This window comes from Melopsittacus undulatus, chromosome 4, assembly GCF_012275295.1.
Source record: "Melopsittacus undulatus isolate bMelUnd1 chromosome 4, bMelUnd1.mat.Z, whole genome shotgun sequence".
Classification (NCBI taxonomy): domain Eukaryota; kingdom Metazoa; phylum Chordata; class Aves; order Psittaciformes; family Psittaculidae; genus Melopsittacus; species Melopsittacus undulatus.
This window is the reverse complement of record NC_047530.1, coordinates 45558685-45581241: the sequence shown is the minus strand read 5'-3', so window position 1 is coordinate 45581241 and position 22557 is coordinate 45558685. Positions and strand designations below refer to the sequence as shown.

Here is a 22557-nt window from a genome sequence, read left to right as displayed (position 1 = left end):
TAAAGTGGGGACTGAAAATGGTTGCAAATGTTATAAAGTTCAAGTTGAAAGTTTCACCAATCGACATAAGTATTTGTAGCAAAGTATCTGTTTTACAAAAATGTTTATTTAAAAATATGTGAATTTGACAGAGAACACCTGTGTGTCTACGTTTATTATGTGTAACAAGGATAGTATTGGAGAATCTACCAGTCTTTGGTAGAAAAAGAAAACAAAATTGGCTTTAGAAAACAAGTTTAACACTGCAGGAGATTAAAGCCAAGGATATGTCTTACCAGTACACTTAGCCAGTCTAGAGGATAACTGCTGCCGGATATGAAAGAAGGACCTGCTTCCCAGATCCCATGTTTTATGGCATGCTTCCAGGCTATCTAGCTGTTGTTTGTCCTTGTCTCCTTCTGCTGTGAACTGATATAGGGAACTTAAGCTGGCAGAAGGTCAACAGTGGGAAAGAGAAGAAAACTGTAGATTATTTTTCTGCATGTTTAGGTGTACAATTTCAAAGAATACTGTTCTGTTTGGTGTCTTTCAGATTTTTTTTTTCTTCTCTAATGCTGTGCCAATTGAAAATGTAACAGTGTGGGTGAATGTCAGTAGTTATTTTCATGTTATTTTTCTGTGGATTTCAAAACGTCTTATTCCTTATGTGCTTTCTTTCTTACAAAATAGGTGTATTTAAAGAAACCTATAAATATTTTTGAATGTAAAAGTAGGAAATAGTTACGTTGTTATTCAAATGTAAGATAAGTTTTGGAGAACTGTCTTTGTTCTGAATATAGCACAGCTGAAATCCTTCAAAAGCTCTTTTTTGATTTTTTTCCCCTTTTTTCCATTGTGACAAAAAAAATGTATTGAGAAACTTTGTCACATATTTTTCTTTGCATGAGAAACCCTGAAGCTTCTTCAACATGTTGGTTTTGAACTTGGTAGAGAGTTGCTGGATTTGTGTTGGTTTTATTCTAAAACTGCGTGTGTGTAGGGGGTGTTAAATAAACATTAGACTTGTCTGTATAACTGAGGTGTTCTCTAAACTTTAATCTTTTGAGCAGATTTTGTTAAGTTTATGAAATAACCTTTGTGGATTAGAATCAAGATGCAAATTTTTCTCTGTTCTCCAGATGGATGCTGCTTTTAGTGAGCTTTTTGCATAGTTTGTCATAATTTTACTTCATCACTGATATGGTTGCAAAAGTACAGAGCTTTTCAATGTGTATCAGTTTATAACAGATCTGTTTATTGAGAGAGGCTGTCTTACCCATTAACTCATGAAGACTAGCAAAATAGCAATATTCTCTTAAAAAGTCTGGGTTTGAATTGTTGGAGTTAATGTATACTCTCAATAAACTTTGATTCCTTGATGTTACAGAACTCTTCATCTGTTTTCTTTACAAGTTGTTAATACAATTGCTTTTGCAATTTTAGAAGTGGTAGAATAAAACAACAAAATAACACACTAAAAATTAGGTATACTATTGGAGGCTTTCAAGCCGAGAATGGACAAAGCCCCAGCCTGCTTGGTCTGATTTCAGTTTGACTTTTTTTTGAGTAGGCTGTTGGACAAGATGACCTCTTGCAATTCCTTCTGGCCTGGATTGGTCTATAGTACTGTGACATTAGCACATAAGAAATGAATCAATTTCTGAATACAGTCTCTAATGCAGCTCAGGATACTTCTATTCAGGAATGGCAGATTTGGTAAGAACAAGCCTAACTTTCTGTAGAAATTTTCCTTAACCTATCCAGGATGTGAAGTATGATTTGGTTTTAGAATATGACATACAGCGTTCACATGTATGCAATATATAAATACCCTGACTATGGCAAATACAGCCTATACCTAATAACAATCAGTAATCTAACAGAAAAAGCTGTAACCTTTGGGGAAATGTATTTACTTTGAAAGGTTTTCTTGAAACCTGTTATTTCTGTCAAGACAGAGGCTCCTATTTAGTCTTTGCACTAATTTTTTTTACTAAATGTTTGTAAGAAAAACATTCAGCTTTTTTAAGTTACTGACAATTTGGAAGTCATAGAGCTACCAGGTTTTGTGTAGGTTCATGTGACCATTTTGTATAAATTGTTTGGTGAGTTTGCATAGTTGCCAGTAACTTTCATATAACCATTTCCACTGAATTAAGCAAAAAAATACAGTTGAATTTCTGTTGGTGGAAATGTATTGGCTTGAAAAGTTTGAAAAATCAGAAGTCTTGCTATCTATAGACAGCAGCTGGACAAGCTTCCTACAGGCTCTTTGCTTGCAGCATGGCTCAGCCTTGGGAAAGGAGGCAAAGGACCACTTCTACAGTTAACGCAGCTTGATTCTCTGCTGGTTTTCTCAATTATTGCAGAATGAGTGCTGAATTTATAATGATACTGTTCTCACAACAGACCCCATCAGATATTCTTTAGTTTGGAGTTTTAATCTGAGTAGAGCTAAAATTTTAGCTGATGGCTTTGTAGTTTGGAAAATCATGTATTGAATAAGCAAAGTCTTGAAATACATAGTTTCTGAAGTAATTACTTACTTGAGGGGCTCTATCAAGTTCCTAAGTCTATTGCTAATGTTAGAAAATAGAGCTGTTGAGATTTTCTTCATATGAACGTACATTGCATGGTTACTAAGTTTATTTTATCTATGAACAGTTTTCAAAATCAGTCTTTAGAAGCTGAGGACAAAACTTCAGAAGTGCGTAGTAGAGGTTGGTTTATCCTGCCCGTGTAAGCCACCCATTTGAACAGCCATGGAGTTAATCATGTGCTGGCAGGTTACAGAGGGATTTCTGAGCTAGCAGTGGGAAGTGAACATTAGAATTTATGGATTCTTTTATAGTTCTTTGAAAGGAATTTGTAATGCCTTTTAGATCAGTAGTTATAAACAAAATAACCAAGCTGTTTGCCCTTCAGGCCTCTTTTTTTTTTCCTGTTTTTTCCCTGGCTCAGTGAGTCTGAGGAAAAGATTTATTTAGCTCCTAATAGAAGCTGCTGTTCTAATTCAATGAGGTGTAGCTTTTCTATAAAATATGGCTATAGCTTGTGGAAGTATTATTAATGATCTGTGAGAAAGATGAAGTGTGAGTTGTAGCCTCCTGGTGTTTGAGCATGTTATAACTTTACTGAATGCAAAGAATATTTTTAGAGCAGGGTTGTTTGGTCTTTTTTTGGTTTTGTTTCTCTCTTTTTTTTCCCCCAGTTAAACACTAATGCAAAAACAGTCTCTTTCATTTGAAGTTTTTGATCAGTTTCTATTATTTGCATCTCCCAGATAGAACAAGCAGGAACTTTGAAGCAAAATAATTTGGTGGACAAGGTTATTACATTTACCTTTCCGTTGTTATTGTGGTCAGACTTGTGAATATGATATCAGTTGAAAACAGCTGTGTATAGATAAGCTAACAGCTCACAGTTTTTGCCAGGTGTTGTTGAGTATTACAAAGTATTCTGCCTCTGAAAGAAACTATGGTATCTTATGGTGTCACTGCATTAGGAACATCTTATTTTTCAGGCAAATTTACCTTTTATTTACTTTTCTAAAATCTGGAGTAAGAGTACTAAATAAGAACAGTTTGGGGGATTGTATTCTACTCTTACTTCATGCTGACCTTTTTATTGTTCAAACTTTCTCTTTTTTCTCTCTATAGAAGTTTATCATCAACATTCCTAGGTAGACAGAATAATGTATTTGCATGCTTCATGGTATTTTCCCAGATAGTTGTGTATGTATGTGATATGCTGACAAACATGTTTACCTTATTAATTCACTACTGGTAATTTTGTTTGTTTGTTTTTAAAACTAAACTCCCATTGGTCTATGTAATTGTGAATTGTATTTCAAATTCTGTCATTGAATTGAAGCTGCCTCTCTAGGTAACTTCTATATTTTTTCTGGTAGGTAAGGACATGTTGATTCTAAACACCTACAAACTTGCATTGGTATCAATAAAATTGCATTAGTACTTTGTCTTTTGTAAAATAATGACATTAATCTAAGAAATATGTTTTAAAATGCAGTTTGCTTTCATTTGCCATAATTCTGAATATGTGTTCTGATTTTCTTTAATATCGTATACAGTTTGTATTTTAGAGAGCCTATTTAAATTTCCACTGTGATAAATCAGATAATGTATTCCTTTGCCAACTTTAGATTTAATGTTAATAAATCTAATTACTTCCAAGACAGAGAAGAGGGACATATATCTAGGCGTTGCTATTAGGTAAATGTGGAAAATCAGAAGAACTTTTTTTGAAGATTATTATACTATATATAACTATCATAAGGTATAAGCCTATCAATCATTGTGCTAGAGAAAATTAAGCTGTCAGGGGATTCTCCTGTACTTTTCTGGAATTAAGGTTAAAAAAAAGGCACATTTAATGATCACCATTACAAAAAATGTCTTTTTGAGGATATGTTGTATTCGTATTGCGCTAAGATAATTGCTGGTGTAATCTCATTGCACCTGTTTGATTACACCAGCAATAACTCTGAACCACAAAATTAAAAGCAGGTATGTCTTTCCAAGAGCAATTTAAGTCATTAAAGTAACTGTTATGTCTTTGACATTTCCACTGATGTCTGCCTGAAGGAAACAGTAGTTAATATCAGCTGAGCTACCTTATTGTCACTCGTACAAGTGTAGAGACTTTTACTCTGCAAAACAATTCAAAGAGATCACGAACTGTTTTGCTTCTTAGTTATATGTGGTTTTCTGACCCCAGGACTTAACAAATTCCATCTGTGAGATTTTGACTGTAACAAATGTTGCTCAGATTGGGTGGGGGAAGAGAGGAGAAATTGTCTCTGCACAGACACCTTACTATTTTAAATACAAATGAGGAAAAGCTATAGGCTGATCCATGATGCAGCTGATAATTTAGGCCAGCTTCAACCCATAGAATATTTTCATTTTGTCTTGCTAGTCTTTTCCCCTGATGAGAAGAAGTACTGGGATTGAGACAGGTGAGACTGAATGTCATTGCACTTGGCCACAGCTTTACAGCAGTTTCTAAGAAGGGAGGATGGTATCAAGGTAGAAATTTACTCAAGGAATTGGTGTGTGCTGTTGCTGTTCGGGAGAGCAGCAAATTTAGGGATTAGACAGTGGTTATCACTGCCTATGAACATGGACGTGTCTATGCATAGCAGTGGAATATGTCTGATATATTGCAGGTAAGTGTCCCTAACAAAGAATGGAGAAGAGATTAAGAAAATATGTATGTTTTTAAAAGGTGTAACATTCAAAACAGTAATACAGGAGTTACAGTAACAAAGAGAAGAAGTAGCACTTGATCAATATAATTGTAAAGGGTTTTTAAAGAGAAAACGAAAAGGTTATTGTGTAACTTTGTGAAGAAGGTGAATGGGAGAAATAGCTGTGTTCTTTGTAACAGATTAACAAAAAAGCTCAAACTGTGTTTTCATCTATTTCATAAAGTTACATTCTTGGAAAGAAAACTGGGAGAAATACTACAAAATAAATAAAATTGAAATCTAATAATGCATGATACCTACATAGTGGGGAAGGGCAGTTGGCGCAAAGAAAGGCAAGCTGAAAATACATTGTTTCTGTGTTCCTCCCAATCACCCTAGAGTATACCAAGTACTGACAAAGACTGAATGTTTTAAACTTTTATTACAGAGTTAATAGAACTGAATAGGAAGATGGCTATAAGTCTTAACTTACAGTTGGGTTCCTAAGAGCAATACATACAGGTTTAGAAAGTCTTAATGGAAACTCTGACTTTTAATGCACTTCTAGTTTTTTTCAGAGGACTGTGAGCTCAACAGGCCTTGTTGAGTGTTTGGACATGTGTGCTTAACATGCTAGGACTGACTGCACTTACAGTGAAGAATGATTGAGTAATTGAAGGAGGATGGAAGAGGTCACTGTTGCACTTTCTCCATTGCGTACTTCAGCCTTGGTTTGATCTGAAACCACTCTGGGTTCCAGTGAAGTGCAGAAGAATGGCGCCAGGGGAAATTACCTGCTCAGAACAATGTTTACTTCATTTTGACACCTTCATTCCTGAACCGTGTGCATCAATATGTTCTTGTCTGTGGGAAAAGTCAAACAGAAAGCCTGCTTGCTGGTTTTTTCTACCCTGTATGCAAAACTAGTGTATAAAGGAAAGTGTACTAAAACATCTTTTTGCTTTAGTAGAGCCTGTAGATTGTGATCATGTGTGCTGTGCATTTTGCTTATCTTCAGAAGGAAAGTGAAGTCATAGGCTCTGGTAAAGCATGGAAGGCCCCACATCGTACAAGCTTCTCTGCAGGGGAGCTTGGCTCTTTAACTGTTCTGTGAAGGGCTTCAATGAACTTAGTGTTTATGCAGAACACTGTGTATACAGTCTGAAGGTTTCCTGGCTTTGTTCAACTGGGCTTTTGCATACTTTTTCCATTCTCAAAATTTCAATGAAATGTGCAAATGGTAATGCATGTAATACCATCTGAAATAGAGGCACAGCAGATAAATGTTATACCTCCTGTGGCAGAAGGTGTTTTTCTCCTTACCTGAGTAATATTGTTTAAAGGTTATATTTGAATTGGCTTCTAGAATTTGTTTCAGCTTGTATCATTTGTTATTTGAGGATGGGGTGGGAGGGAAAACTATTTTATTTCATTACACATAGGGCAGATGTTTGCTCTGTACTGATTAAGCGTCATTTTCAATAAGGTATGAATACAGTAGTATCAACATGTAGACTAGCTGAATAGGCAGCTGAGAGGAATGTAATAAATATTTATGTTTATGTGTTTCTGAGGTTGCTACTTTAGATGGTATCTGTCTTGTGACATGGTAGAAGCTTATTTTCTGAAGTATCATTCATCAGCATTTTAAAATGTATTTGATTATATTAATGGTGAAGGCACATCTTTAAGTTGTTTGTATGTTGAATATTCAAATGTGTTCATTTTCAGTTTTATCTTGTAGCATGGCAGTGCGTCATGTAAAATCTTCCATTAAATTCTTACTGGAAATGTAAACAGTTCAAAAGTAAACCTCAGCACAATATTTGGGGAACCAGGCTGCACAACTACTGTTAATCCTCCTGAGACTTTGGGGTTTATTTCCTAAAGTTCAAGTTAGCAGTTTTACATCTAATAAATGAAATTTCCTTGAGGTGTGCTGTGTATTGCTAATAACAGAATCTGAAAAAGAATTTAGTGTAGTGTGAGAGAAAATGTTTGAATCTGTTTACTGGAAGCTTGTTAAAATAAGAAGATGACACTCCTGTTTTGTTTATGTTGACAGCTGAAAGGAGTGAACCCTTTAAACAGGTCTGTAGTAAATAATTCCATATAATGTCGTAGTTGCCTAAGGTAATTCTGATCTTAAAAAAGCTTCAAAACCCGAAGTACAACACAGATATATCTGCATGGCACTATTCTTGCTTTGACTTGTGAATTGTATTAGCTCCTTTGGAATTTCACTAGGTTTGCTGGATTATAGAAAATCATTCCATTTTTAAGAGAAGAACAGAAGAGAAATAGGTTCTTTTCTTGCTGTAAGCAAATTTGGCTCTGTGGAAACTGGAAGCTCTGGATCAATCCCCAGAGAGTTATGACTTCATCCCCTTGTTCATGCAACAACCATATGTCCACAACAACTGCTTTAGTGCATTTATCTGATGAATAGAAATAAAAGAGAATTTACTTAAAAATTGCACAGAACCAGTGAGAATGCGCAGAATATTTCTTTTCAGCTGTTTGACAACTGGGAGTATATTTATATAATTATGACAGCTTTTAATCTGTGTTTAAGCTTTTTGATTACTTTAACCAGATCTCTCAAATGGTGGTAAAAGAAGCTTGTGGTGGATTGTTTTTCATGGGAAGTCATTATTCAAATTCTGATTTTGCTAGTATATGATATGCTGGGAAGTCAGTTTTAATTTTTAAGACATCGAACAAGAGAGACTCTAAAACCTCAGAACTGTGTTTGAAGATGCTTTTCAGTGGACATTTGTTTAAAAGCTGTGAAATAGACTTCCTTGCTATTTTTAGTAATTTTGAATGTATTTTCAGAGCTAAGAACTAACAAGGTTCTGTTGTCCACAAAATGCTACTTACAGCTTTTTTGTCTGTATCTTGCTGTCTTTTTGTGATATATATAAATATAGTATTTGGTGTGCAATAGGGGTTTATTTGGCTCTGATAGAAGTTTTTCTGTTGTGTAATCAGACACTAAAGGAACATGAAAATCTCAGCTTGTCCTTGTGTAGCTGAGCCAAAGTGTAACTAAATTTTATGTGGAGTAGTTAAGCCTTCTTCATGATGGATTTCTAAAATCAATGTGAAGCATGTGTTTCGTTGTTCTTTGTCCTTTCTTCAGCTATTAAAGTAACTCACTGATTATAAAACAAATTAATGAAGTGATGGTGATTTGCTCCGAATAGTGGCTTTGTGCAGTTATTTTTACCAGATTACCCAATGTTGTACCAGTATGTAAGTCCGTAATATATGCTTAAAAAAACCTCTAATGTAGCTTTAGCAATGTGGTAACTACTAGAGATAGTCTTTTTGCACAAGGTGTTACAGCTTTTCACTTGAAGGACTTCTTAAAAATAAAAATAATTGCTCTTTGCATTTATTTCAGGATTACATTTAGTTGAAACTACCAAAGCCAAGCTCCTGAAAGTCAGTGTCTGATCGTGAGCTGTTTTGGCTTGTGGATGTAGGATGGCTTACCCCAAAGTAATTTGCTTTTTTAATTATTTTGTAGTGAATGCAGATAGCTGTAAGCTTTACAGCAATGCAGATAAACTTGAATTTTACTGCCCTAGTCATGAAGAATGTACTTCTTACTGGGAGAGTGAAATTTAAACGTATAGCAGCAGCACACTGTGGTTTGTGAAAGGAGAGGTAGAGTAAAGGAGAGAGTGTGAAGCTGTCAGCAGGAATGGTTTGCAAGCAGACACAGTGGGAATCTCTTCTTTCTCGACTCCTTCACTTCTTCAGAGCCTTAGACTTCTGCAGAATATATCTTGTACAGAACTTTCCTAGGCGCTCTCAGTTCTCCTCTTGCCTGGGGAGTGCTCCTTCCTCCAGGAAGTCTTTCTGTTTGTGAACTGGTAGTCATTCCAGCTGAACCCCAGGCTTTGTGAGAGCTCTGTTGATATAGAGGCTTCAAGGGGTGGGAGAGTTTTCCATGGCTGTTAAGTACTTGTGGCAAATGTCTATTTTGCTTGCATCTCTGACAAGTTCTCTTTTTGACCCTGGAGCTTTTTAAGGGTTTGGGCTAGTAGATTGACTGCCAGGAGTCTATTTAATTTTTCCATATGTATTTCCATAAGATGGCTTTCATGATGGAAATTAATTTGACTAATGATTCCATATTACTTAAGACCCTGTAGTTAGTTGTAGAGAGAATTCTTACATAAATCACCCTTTTCCAGATGTTTTTCTGCAGGATTATGTTATCTTCCTGTTGTGCTCTACAAACATCAGTTCTTTCAATTGTTACCTGTATCACTGCAACACTTGGACAGAGATACTGTAATTAAATTCTTAGATCTGCTCCCTGCACCTTGCTCTCAGGTTCAGGAGACAAGCTGCTCGTTAAGGGCTTCCAGAATAGGAGGGAAACTAGTGAACTTGCAACAGTGTCACTGCTTGACCCCTGTAAGAACTGAAGCTTCATTAGGTGTTTTTAATTATACTATTGAGGAGCTACATCAGGAACATGGTAGCACCTGATCTAAAATTTTGGTGGGGATGCAGGCCAATTTGTCTTTCTGGGTTTTAATTCTGTGGTGGCTGTTTGTATGAATGACTGTTTAAATACAGAACAAAATGCTTTTGAGTTGCAGTAGCTTAACTGTTCATTTACATGTTACAGGTAGAGGAGGATGATAATGCTGAATCACAAGAGGAAGAAGAGAAGGGAGAACTGAAAAGCTATTCAAGAAGGAAAATCGTTTCCAACTGGAGCCGCTATGAGGATACAGAAAAAGAGGGACAGAATGAACATGGGGAGACACAGAGAGGAACAGACTTCAGTGTTTTGCTTAGCTCAGCAGGTAGGTATTTTGTACTCTATAGGTTACTACTGTCCTGGCTGTTATCTTTGATGATAGAACAGGACCCTAGAATACCATTCCTATCTGCCTCAGTAAGTCTGCTATTGATGTATCTGTGAGTGCTCAAAGTCTCCGTGTGAGCAGCCTTATAGCATACAGGCAGCACCATGCCATGGCAGATGGATAATAAGAGAGGGCTGCTGCATTTATAGCTTCCTCGTGAAGCTGTGTATGGGTCTGAGTTTGTGCAGCATCCAGTTACTTTGGGCTTATTCTTACTGACAATTTCTTACTGATCTTGGTCATCTTGTCGCTTTCTGGAAAAGGTTGCTAGTATGGCTGAACACAGCAAAGCAGTCAAGTGAGTGCTTGCTGTTGTTTGACACATTTGTAATCAGCACTGCACAGATGTATGCATGAATAGCAAAAGTTACTCTCCTTGAAAATAAATATAAGTATTTTTTCCCCCTCTTTAAAGGAGATAATAAAAGAAGGTGGTTGAGACATAGGCTATAGTAGATATTATTATTTTTTATCTATATGTGAATAGTATGGGTAGTTGCACAAAAACCAGCTACCTGAAATTATTTTAGAAGCTCTTGATATGCCATTGTGTTGGAATACCATTTAGTAAAAAGCTGCAAGTGATGTATTGTAGGAGGGTTTTTTGAGCAACTTGGAAACTCTGAAATCTGAGTAATTGGATTTTTCAGCCAGAGCTTGGCAAGCTGTAGCTAGAAATTATCTATGGTAAAGAAACAAGGCCCAGACCTTTCTTTCTCTGTGCCAGAATCAATTTCTAAAGTCCAGTTTTACATGAACATTGCAGAATTTGGCTTAAATGGAAGTTTTAATCATAGAGTCATGAGGTATGTATTGACTTTTCTGGATGGTTGGAGTCAAGATGTCTGATATGGTTCTCAGGGCTGGATAGGTAACAGAGCCTGGAAGCAAAGTAGATAAGCACAACTGAAAACTTTTTAAATCAAGAGATCTACCCTGAGCTACATGTTGCCATGGTGTAGCATGTTAAAACAAACTTTAGTATCTCTAATTTTATACTTGGCCTTCAGAATCTCTTTAAAATGTTCTGATGATTAGTACTTTTGAAATGAGTATATAAGGAAATACTGCGTATTTCTACTAATTTGTATTTTTGCTAAGTTATACTCCAATACAGTTATTACCAACCCACTTATTTTGCTCTGTAGATTCTCTGGATGCCCACAATTAAAGTCCTGTTAGTTAGTATTTTTACTAGTTATTAATTCTGAATCTTTTGTTTAAAGAGTGCTTTATTTTAGGATATATTGTGACTGTTCTTGACATTAAAATAAATAGATAAGAAACTGCAACTAAATAAAGTACTTTCTTTAAGAGGAAGAAAAAAAGTACCTTCTAAACAATAATGCCGATATTTTTGGAGTCACAAGCAGCGTGTGTTGGGGGTGTATGCATGATGTCTTTGGCTTATGTGCAAAAACTGAGAATTCAGTCATCTTTATTTCTAGTGGTCTGAGAAAGAGCTTGCATCTATGCTTTATTTGATAATTTTGATTTCTGTTAGCATATTGCTGTTTAGCATTCTGAATTTGCACATTGGATCCAATTCAATTGCAACAAGCAGAGGAGTACTGGAGGGGGAATGGAGTTAGAGTGCCATTTTTCATGAATGCAAAAGCTTAGAAAGTTCTTGCTATTTACTGTTAATATGCAACAATGTAATTAATGCAGCCAGTTAAGACTCCTTTGGCAAAAGCTCAGATAAAAATAAGGTTATCCCATGTAACTTTTAAGCTCCATAATACTGAAAGCAGGGTCTTAAAGAGAGTGCCGTCCTTCAAGATGCAACTGGGATTTATTCCCAGAAAATATTCTGTTAACTGAATGAGATAGCATAGGAAAAATAGTTTGAAATAATATAGTAATAAATTCCTGATGCCTAAGGAACTGAAATTCCAAGCTTGGTTTTGTTTAATATTTTGTAAATGTGCTTCTGCGTGTTACTTTATAGTTAATATCAACAAAAAATGGCAAAATGAGAATGCTAATATACTGTCATATATGTGCCATGTTGATAATTAGCAGGATTGGAGCTTTTAAATCTAGTACATAAACATTACTGTTTGAATTAAGAAACTGACAGAGTTAGGGCTTTATCTGTAGTAAAGTGGGATATTTTTTTTGAGAGGGAGAGGAAGAGGTTTGCAGACATTTGCAGAGGAAGATAAGTCTTTAGGGTATTTTATTTTATAACTTCTGAAGACACACTATTTTTGTTGGTGTTTTTTTTATTCCTAGGCTTCCAGCTTGTCCCTGCCTCAAGCTAGTCTCTTGTGCAGCACTGATTCTGCCTTTTCAATCAAATATTTAGGCCTGACTAGTCCCAGACTGCCTTAGACTGCACCTCATCTCTCTGTTGTCAGCCTTTGCTTGTCTGCTACTTCTCACTCACCCTTGCTTCTGCTGATTTTCGTTCTCGTCTGTTTTTGATTGCTGGTGGTGGGGCTTTTCTCAGACTTTTCTTTTGAGCCATTTCCCTTCCACATATATTCACTAAAATACAACTCTGCCACATATATTTTCCCTCGCACTATCCGGTCCTGGTGATCCCCTGATCCCCAGTTCTGAGTTGTTCTGCCTGGGATTGCTTATTTGGTCTATTTTTTCTCTCATCGACTATCACATCTTCTTACGTTCCTCTTAGTTATTTGCCTTGTCTAGTCCATCTCAGTTTATTTTTTCAAGCTTCAATTTCTAATCTCTACTACAAGCTGTTTCCTCCATCTTTGCTCCACATACTCCGCTGGTGTACGTTAAATCCTACTCAGTTACCCAACAATGTAAAGTGACAGGCCAGTGTTTTTAACTGTTGTATGGGTATTGGCATAGTTGAGGTTGAAGAAATATGCATGTGACACTTTGTTCAGTGTTGTACCTAATGCTTCTTAAATGTAGACTTCGCTTACAGTGAAAATATGGCTCTTCAGGCATAACCAGACGTTAGAGGAGACTGACTTCAATTGCCTTGCCCATGGAGATGACATAAACATCACTGAGGATGGACTGTTTGGTGATTGGTTGTTAAGCTCCAGCAGATCTTGCCAAAAAATACATACAAACTTGGATTTCTAGAAATGTGTAGCGTGGCTAAATCAGGTCAGATTTTTCACAAAATGAGCAAAATGTACCTTTCTGCTACAAAACCAGTTGTCCAGCCTGATTTCAAGTTACTGATTCAGGACAGGAAAGTGGTTACAGTGTTTCAAGGCCTTTGTTCTCAGGTCCTTTTGTGGTAGAAAAATGTTCCAGCTATTCACTGACCTTTTTCTAAAAGGTGGTGGTGAGGGGAGGGTGAGAAAAAGACTACCTGAAGCAGACAATTGACATGGAAGATTTCAGATTGAATAGTTTTTAACTATATGCTGAAAATAGTCTTAAGTAAGAACTACCAGGTGGCTTTGATAACTGCTGATGTCACTAGCCTGACAGAGCTTCTTTGCTAGGGCTTATTATATTTTTGTGTAAAGCAGTATGGTAACTTTTTTTTAAGTCTATTTCTTTCCTTTTTACCACTTCCTATTTTTTTTTCTGTAATTAACCTTGAATATAGCAAAGCAAACTTTTCTGTACTGCTTTTGGTGTCTAGCTGATGTAAACTACAAGTCCATTGTGAAGCCTTTGGGGAGTATATCTTGAATCAATTTAGTGAAAATGCTGTTGAAGCGTAAAGAGCAAGAGAAGTGGAAGTGATAGGATAACCTTACTTTGCTAGAAGAATCTTGCCATGTTTGAAGAGCTGTCCTCATTTTTTGACTGCTGAGGGTTAAACATCCCAAAATAGATTTCTGTTCTTCGTTAGGTTTTTGGCTGTGAATAGATGCTTTAGGTTTAAAAATATGCTTTTAAAATCTCTTTATAGAGCTGACCAAATGTATGAAGGGACTGTATCACTTTCCTTTAAACACTGGCAGCCAAAAGCTGCCAACATACATGCCTCTGTAACAGTGTGCTGAGTTGCAGGATGTGATTATCAAGATGAAAAAAATACAATTTTGGACATTTATTTATTTTTTTTTCCTGTTTGGTCTTTTGGTCATGGCTGAATAATTCTGATGGCCTTAAAGGGTAAGAAAGAACTGCTGTGTAGTTCAAACAAAACTGGCAGAATTGGTTTGGTATTGTAAGAATTCGTATAATTTCTGTAAGTACCTAGAACTCAAGTACAATAGGGAGTGTGGAACAAAAAAGAGTAATCACTTTAGCATTATAGTAATGAATGGTAAATACAGGATTACTTTCTGTTCTCTAAGACTGTTTTGTTTTTTTAACCTCTTCCTTTGGGGCCTCTGCTTAATTTTGATGTGTCTATTGCAATAGCTGCATTTTTTGTCATTTTCATGGGTAATATATACATGAGAATTAACAGTATACAGAAGACTATTGGCTGTCTTGGAAAAGCTGAACAGGTAAACTAGTGGAGCAAGACTTGTGTTAAAACCGGGTGTTCCTTCAACTTTTCTATCTGTAGTATATACTGACAGAGATTTGGAGGGAAAAGAGTGATGGCTGAATGAGTTTTCTTATTTCTGACACTGATTTTGTTCAAAGAAAAAGAATTGCAATGGCAGGGTGCAGCTTGGTTGCTAAAACCCAATCCTTTCAGTTTTAGAATTCTAGAGAATAGCTGAAAATTGGTTTCCTTTACAGAACTGCCTAACTTACTGTTGTTTTGGATTACTGTATATGTCAGGGATCCCATTTATCAGTCTTTTACTTTTCATTTTGTAAGTCTGGTCTGTGAAATTATTTAAGACTATAGGTCTCAACAGAACTTTGTTTTTGTAACTCTGTTTTTGTATCTCTGTTTTTTGAACCACTGAGCTATCTAGACTAATGAAGAATTGTCAGTTATTAACTCTGAATACATTCTTACTCTGTGCAACTGAGAAGTAATTTTTTCATTATCCTTTGCATGTCTTTATGACTATGTGTGGATTGGATGTGTTTCCAACTAGTGTATCTTATTTGGTCAGAAATTGAACAGATGCAAAAATTCATGTCTTTGTTGTTCATCAGGTAACATAAGCTTTGTGATAATAGGGCACTTGATCATTCCTAGCGTATGTGCTCCTGAAATAAGCAGTTAAGGCTGTGTCCTTTACATGCATCTTTTCTCATGTTCTCATTTTTTTGCTACCTCACTCCATAAACATTCTCTGAGCTTTCCTGACATGCTCTTCTCTCCTGCGCTTCTCCTAGCCCCATTCTAGCACATCAGAACTTTCCTTCTTTACGGTCACGTGGTAGATACCATTTCCCATTCATGGAGGCTCTTCATCCAAACAGTCTCATTTCCACCTGCAGAGGTTTTAGTTGTGACAGTTATTCCCTGGGCAGTCTGTAGCTTTGGACTTGTTGATAGACATGAGAGATACTATATATATAGTTTATATACCTGTAGGTATCTAAAATGAATAAAAATGTAACCTCTTCCCCTCCTCTCTCTCCCCTCCCTAGCCAAAATGACTTTCCCAACAAACAGAAAAAAAACATCCACGTTAAAGATTTGCAGTAAAATCACAGGACTTGGCATCAGTGGAAGCTAGTTCTCCATCTGTTCAGTGCTTCCTCCTGAACTTTCCCTAGCATTACAGAAATTCATCCTTTTTGTTCTAATCAGGCAAGCTGTCTTTTTCTTTATTTTCTGAACTAAAAATAGGAAGTGCAAGATTTTAAGTATTAATTACATTTTCTTGGTAAATGTATTTTCCTGTAACAGGTAATCTGTACTTATTATATATGCTTTCATATTTGTGCCTTTTTTCCTCCTAAGTTTTATCTAAAATGTAATCAAAAGTGTATGATTCAAGTATAATGTGATCTATGATTTGAATGCATTTCAATTTTGTTATCTTAGAACTATGTGGCCATATGTGTCAGTGATAGTACTGCAAAACTAATGGTAAGTAATCAAAGAAAAATCTAAAAGGGTTTCAGTGTTTCAGAGATTTGTATGCTTTACTGGAGAATTTAGCCAGAATTAGGGCTGAATAGAATAAGATTCATACACTAAAAGGATTAAATTTTGCTCCCATTAAAATAACTGTGGTATGCCTTCTCCCATTCTTTTAGTTTTCACACCTTGATTTCTCTAAATTTTTCAAGTTCCAGATTTCTGCATTTAAAAAGTTTTCTGACCAATGTCCGTCTGTAATTTTGGGTCTTAATCCTTTGTTGCTGTTATATATTGACATATTTCTGCTGAAATGTGTTTATGCGTTTTTTTTGTTATGAAATCTTAAATCAGTAAGTTTGAATTTGTCCCTGTCTTGCTGTTGTAATGTCCACTACTTGAGTTTGTAGGCTTGAGAGCTAGATAAAAATTGTCTACTCACTTGATTCACTGTTTCTTTTGTTTAATCATGTCATTTGGTTTTTATAATACCCCTAAAACTAGCTTTGACTAGGCCTCATGTTGGTCATCATGGTTCTGCCACATCATCATCTCTGGTTTTCCTGCCAGTGAAATCCACTTATCAAAACTAAATTACTCTGACTCCTTGTCGTGGTTTAAAACCCAACCACAGTCTCTCTCTCACTTCCCCGTGCCCCTCTCCCCCCCCCTCCCCCTCACCTTCCGGAGTGATGGGGAGGAGAATCGAAAGAATGTAACTCCCACGGGTTGAGATAAGAGCAGTCCAGTAACTCAGGTATAACACAAATCACTGCTGCTACCACTAATAAAAATAATGATAGAGGAAATAAACAAAGGAAGAGAATATGATACCACCCACCGAAACGAGCCTGACCCAGAAGAGAGCAAGACTGAGCCCTTCCAGTTAACTCCCAGTTACCTCCCTAGGCATGATGTGCTGTGGTATGGAATACCTCTGGCTAGTTTGGATCAGGTGTCCTGTCTCTGATTCCTCCCAGCCTTCCCTTCTCCCTGGCAGAGCATGAGACTCACAGAGTCCTTGATTAGAGTAAACATTTGAGCAGTAACTAAAAACATACTTGCTATCAGCACCGTTCCCAGGTCGAAGTCAAAACACAGCACTGCACCAGCTACCAAGAAGGAGAAAAAATGACTGCTACTGCTGAACCCAGGACACTCCTGTACTCAGACAATATGTTTAGTATTCCTGTTTTCACTTTCAAAATTTTGTATGTTATTCCCACTACATTCCTGTTCACTTTCTCCTTTTTTTGCTTCTCTTTACTTACTTTCTGCCATTTTCCCTTCCTGCAAATTTTCCTTTAACTCCATGAACTTTGTGATTTTCCTTGTTTCAGTTTATTTTAATCTTTTCTGTCAGATTCTTTTTAGCACTTCTGATTCTGAACCACTGTTAAATTACCTGAATTAGACTCAACTTTTTAGAGCAGTGTCCTGAGCTGTTGTTAAATCATCTGAGTTAGGCTGTAAGCTTTATAGAGCAGAGACTTTCTTCTGCTTGCCTGTAAATTACTGGCTCTTTTCCAATTATGGCATTAGTAGATATTATTTCTAAGTTAATATTCAAAGATGTTGATTGATATGGAGGAGCTGTGTTTGGTTTTAATTCTAATATTTTTGTGCTGTCTCTCACCAGCCTACATTAAAGAAAGAAACAATAAAAATAGAAATCTTATAAAATTCCATAAAACCAATTTTTGTTTATGGTAAGGATGATAGGAGAATCAAATGTAGCAGATCGGTTTAATTGCAGAAGCTAGACTTCATTTACTATTCTTTTTCTCATAAGGATTGATATATTCCTGATAACAGTTTAGAGACAAAATAACTGTGATAGGAACATTTTCTTGTTCATAGGTGAAGACTCCAAAGCAGCATTGTGACCAAACTGCACCAATGGAAGAGACCAACAGAAGCTACTGCTATTCTTTTAGCAAGATTCCCAAGAAATTTGCTTGCAGGGAGCAGTGCTGTTTCTAAATGTTGGGTTTGGAGTGAAAAAAGGGCTGTGATGCAGGACAAAGAGTGCCTATTTTTTCCTTAATCTCAGTTGCAGCTCCTCTTTTATTCTTATTGCATTTGTGGTGCTGAAATTCCTTTTCATGTTTGCTACTGACAGCTTGGGCTTTCCTAGTCCTCCTTTTAATGCTTTCCGAGTCATACCTATTAATTTTGCCATTGTTCTTTCCCTGATCTCATACTGTTGCTGAAGCATTCCCAGTTCCCACATCCAACTTCCAATCTATGCTTTCTTTTGATCCTTCCCCCACCTTATATTTTCGTACCTGTCCAAATCACATGTTGGCTTCTCATATGTTTTGTGTTCTCTTTGCTGTTGTTCACTCTCAGCTCTCCTGGGAGTGGCATCTTTGGGATTTCTGGCTATTGTATAGGAAGATGGTGCTTCTGAGCACTTAAGAGATTTCTTTCCCAAAGGGCTTATTTTTTGTCTAGATTTGGGTAATTTTCTTGAAGAATGTCAAAGGCATATTGAACCTTGCCGAAGTCTTTGTTCCAAAACTAGAGTTGTATTAACTGTCTGTTCCAGCCTCAAGGGAACTCTTCCATCCTGTTGTTCTTTCTTGTAAACCAAACCCCTCTGCATGTGTAAAATTGTGAACTAGAAATTCTGTCAATAAAAAAGTGTGCTTGAGGGGCAGAATAGGGTGCGAGTGGGGTGGAATTATGTTTTCTCTGGTTCTGACTCATTTTCAACCTTTTCTGGAATATGAATCAGATGACCTTCCTTTGACAGTATACACTCGTCATCTCAGTTTATAAAGCGTGGTATTTCTGAATCTGCTGCAGATAATTTGGATTGTGAGACTGATCTTTCTCTATTTCTCTTAAGTTCTTGATTGAAAACAGCCTGTGATAATGTGGTATTTTTTTCTTGAATGTGTGCATGTACATCCACATGCAAAAAAATGTGTCACTGAAAAGTGTGTATCAGCTAGTTCCAAAGGGGGCAAGGCAGAAGAAGTAATTCAAGATGGAAGAGCTTTAATGGGGTGACATCATTCCATTGATTTTTTTCTGCCATAAAGGTTAGAGGCCACAATTACAGATATTTATAGCACAGAAATTTTCATTCAAAATACTTGGTTAACTTTATGCCAGGAAAATACTGACAGAATGGAGGTCTTGGAAAGCTAAGTATTTTAAATTGACAGTTCAGAGTTAATAGGAAGTTAAAGTTGTCTGAGTAAGTGAAGTACTAGGATTGCAAGAGTAATAGTCCCAGAGAGAAAGTACTGATTTGTACTTTTTCAGGAAAAGAGACCCTGTTTGCAGTCTTTATTGTCACCTTTCTAACACTCAAGGAAGTTTACCAAAGTGGTTATTATGGAAAGCAGCAGTTTAGCCCTGGGTTCTTTGCTGATGGGGTCATGCCAGAGTTACTTTTTTTTTTTCCCCTCTAGGTGTACTTTATGTTCCTGAACTTGTTAGAAGATAGAGTTCAGCATGACAGATGAAAAATGTTTATTGGCTTTTCTAACCTAAGATTTGCTTTGGGCTAACGCACTTCTCAACACGGAAATAACTATCAAGACAAAAATTATGCTTAACTGAAGAGGCAAACAACTTTCTAAGGCAAATAGAAATTCAAACCATTTTTTTGAATATTCACGTAGATATGTTTCTTAAGGCATGTTGCTGCCCTGCCTGACCCAGAAAGAGGCTCATTCTGAAAACCGGTTGCTACATCTCACTTCCCTATATTGCTGTCTGTGCAGGGCTTTGTCACGATGTGTCTGTGTGCCCAGGGGTGGACAAGAGCAATTAGGTCAGTCTAAAGGCACTATTATTTTCCTTTATTCATTATCCATGTTTCCCACATAATACTGTGCTTTGTTTTGGGGCAATAAATCATCCATCAAATCTGGGGGAAAAAAATCCAAAATGCAAATAGGATCCTTTGAGACAGTACTTACAGTCTGGGACTTTCAGCATTGCCAAATGTCACAGGTCTCTACACATTACTTCAGAGACTACTAACTTGATCTGTCTCCTGAAAAGTCAATGAATCCTGCTCCTTGTCACCTCCTGTTGTATGCAGGAAGCAAGTAGTATATGCTGGTTAATTGTTCTGAAGTCTTTCTTGAGGCCTGGAACATTCATTCTCTCTCATTTTCACTGCCTTGTACGTGGTTAATTTTTGTACATTTTCCCTTTACTTTTTATCTTGAAAAGCATGCTTTTGTGTGTGTTTTGAGTTGTTTTTGGTTGATTGGTTGGTTTGGTTTTGGGTTTTGGTGTTGGGTTTTTTTGTTTGTTTTTGTTTGAAGAAAAACAACAATATATTTGCTGTGCCTTTCAGGTGCCCCTTTCAGGACTACATTACCCCTAGGACAAAAGCTGACAAGGAATTCTGTCCTACACTTACTAGTCATTTTGTTTGATCTGTGTTTGAAGGGACATTTCACTGTCACATGTTCCTTTTCATCTGCATGTTCCTTTTCATCTTACTGTGTCACACTTATCCCTTGAGATGCAGAAAATTATTTCTGTGTAAGTGGAGAAACTGACTTGTACCCCAAGTAATAAAATACTTTAATTTGCCCAAAAAAGGGCTGGCTAGCACTTCTTGTTTCAGCTGCAAAATATGGACTCATATTGGCTTCCTTTGCTCCCACACATTAAATACCAGAGAAAGAAATCTGTAGCTGTTACCAATCATTGTGAGTTGGCTTCATTTGATAATGTTTTTCATCTCTTAAGTAATTTTATATGTAATTATTAATTGCTTTAGCCATCTTGTCAGTCATTACTAAAACATGAATTCTGATGAAAGCAGCTATAATTTATTCTAGATTTTCTCTTCCTTTTGTACATTTTGAGAAGGAACCTAGTCTATGTCTTACGTTTTGTTTCTTGAATGTCTCTTTTTCTCTTGCTTCCATGGAGTGTTTAGCTTTGTTATGTTTCTTGTGCAGCTGTGGAGGTCTTATATTAAAAATGTAATGAATTTGAAGTTGCTTTATATTTTGCTTCTGCTCTTGATAATAAAATAAGATCATCTTGCCTCTCCTGATGAAGAAGTATGTTTGAAAGGCACTTTAGAGACAATATGGATTTGGCCTCTCACCAGATATGGGTTTAGTTGCCTGATTTGACTCTATGAATGGTGCAAAAGAGTTGGCAGGAATGTGAAATGGAGCAGCTGGTGAGAAGGGAAAGATCTTGGGTAATCAGGGAAACACTGGGATTGGTATTCATAGTAGTAAGGGAAGAAGCAAGAGCTCCTTTTTTTGTGGTAGTATGCATGTGTATTGGATTAAATCCAGATGCCTAATTCTGATTTATCTTAATATACATTGGCAGTTAGAATACCGACAGCATGTAAATTCTTTTAATGCAAATAAGAGACCACAGTCTCTCTTGCTTTGAATTTTCTATTCTGTAACTCCATGTGATTCTGTCTGCCCTTCTTTTGCATTTTTCTGTTGTTCATTTCATAATGCCTCAGTAAGTGTTTGCTTACTCTTGTTTTTATATATCCTCTTTCTATCACACAACTTTATTTCTCCAAGTTGTATTTGAATATGAAAAAAGAGGAGGAGGGAGAGAAAGAAGGAGGAGTAGATATCTTTGCAAAGAGCAATCTAGTCACTTAGAGCAAAATTGCCTACAAGTATGAGATGACTAAATTAACTTGTAGAACTATAATCTGAAAGCATCAAAACTCATACCAGTAACTTACAAGCACACTTCAGCTTGTCAAAGAAAATTGGTCTTTATAAATATCTCTGGGTAAAGTAACATTTAACTACAGGCAAAGCATTTTAAAGTCTCCAAAGTGTTTGATTTGGTCTTGTTATCTTTGTGTTAAAAAAACAACAACAAAAAAAAAAAGTCAACACCAAAACCAAGCAATAAAACAAAATCCACTGTGTGATTATTTGTGTTTGCTGCCTGTACTTCAGATAGTTTTTCTGTATCTGTTAATCTTAGCTTTAACATTTTATTTTTTTTTTGTGGCTGTTATTTATTAATAGTGGAGTCCTGTAATAGCTCTTAAGGGTTATCATTTTGCAGACCTTTCTACTTTTAAAGTATTGTAACATGCTACGCTTCCTGCTCCTGCAGTGATTGTAGGAAACTGAGGGAGTGGACAGTGGAACCCTTTTGGGAAGCAGAATTGGAGTATGAATTAAAGACCTGTGTTTATAAATTTGCTTAATAGAGGGAAAGAGTATTTATGGTCTAATTTCAGCATAAATAAAAATAAAAGGGGTCATTTTTTAATTTAAAAAGTCTGCAGAGGAGTGTAATTATTTTTACCTCACAATTGCAGTTGCTTTGCGGTGATGACAGATGCCATAGACAATGTTTGGTTTTGTTTTATTTTTGTTTTGTTTTTTTCCTAAACCTCCCTGACTGGTTGTAAATTGAAATTATTTCATTCAAGAAAGACTAGTGAAGTTTGCTCTGTTACAAAAATAACTCCCTGAGCAAGCAATACCAAGCAATACTTTATGATAAAAAGCTGATGTAATGCATTTTTGAAAATTGAAGCATTGAACAATTACACTGGCAGTGTAATTTCATGTGACTAGAATTCATTTAATAATGAA

The 22557-nt window shown here is 36.3% G+C and overlaps 2 protein-coding genes across 2 annotated transcripts in view; one reads left to right on the top strand and one right to left on the bottom strand.

Annotated features, from left to right (window-relative positions):
* AVEN (apoptosis and caspase activation inhibitor) overlaps positions 1 to 22557 on the top strand; it is a 97559-nt gene that overhangs the window by 11598 nt on the left and 63404 nt on the right. Inside the window, exon 2 of the mRNA XM_005149275.4 lies at positions 9840 to 10020. Coding sequence (XP_005149332.2) covers positions 9840 to 10020 — 181 coding nt within the window. The remainder of the gene's footprint in view (positions 1 to 9839; positions 10021 to 22557) is intronic.
* Positions 1 to 22557, bottom strand: part of CHRM5 (cholinergic receptor muscarinic 5) — a 45693-nt gene that overhangs the window by 16685 nt on the left and 6451 nt on the right. The gene's annotated exons all lie outside the window — the stretch shown is intronic.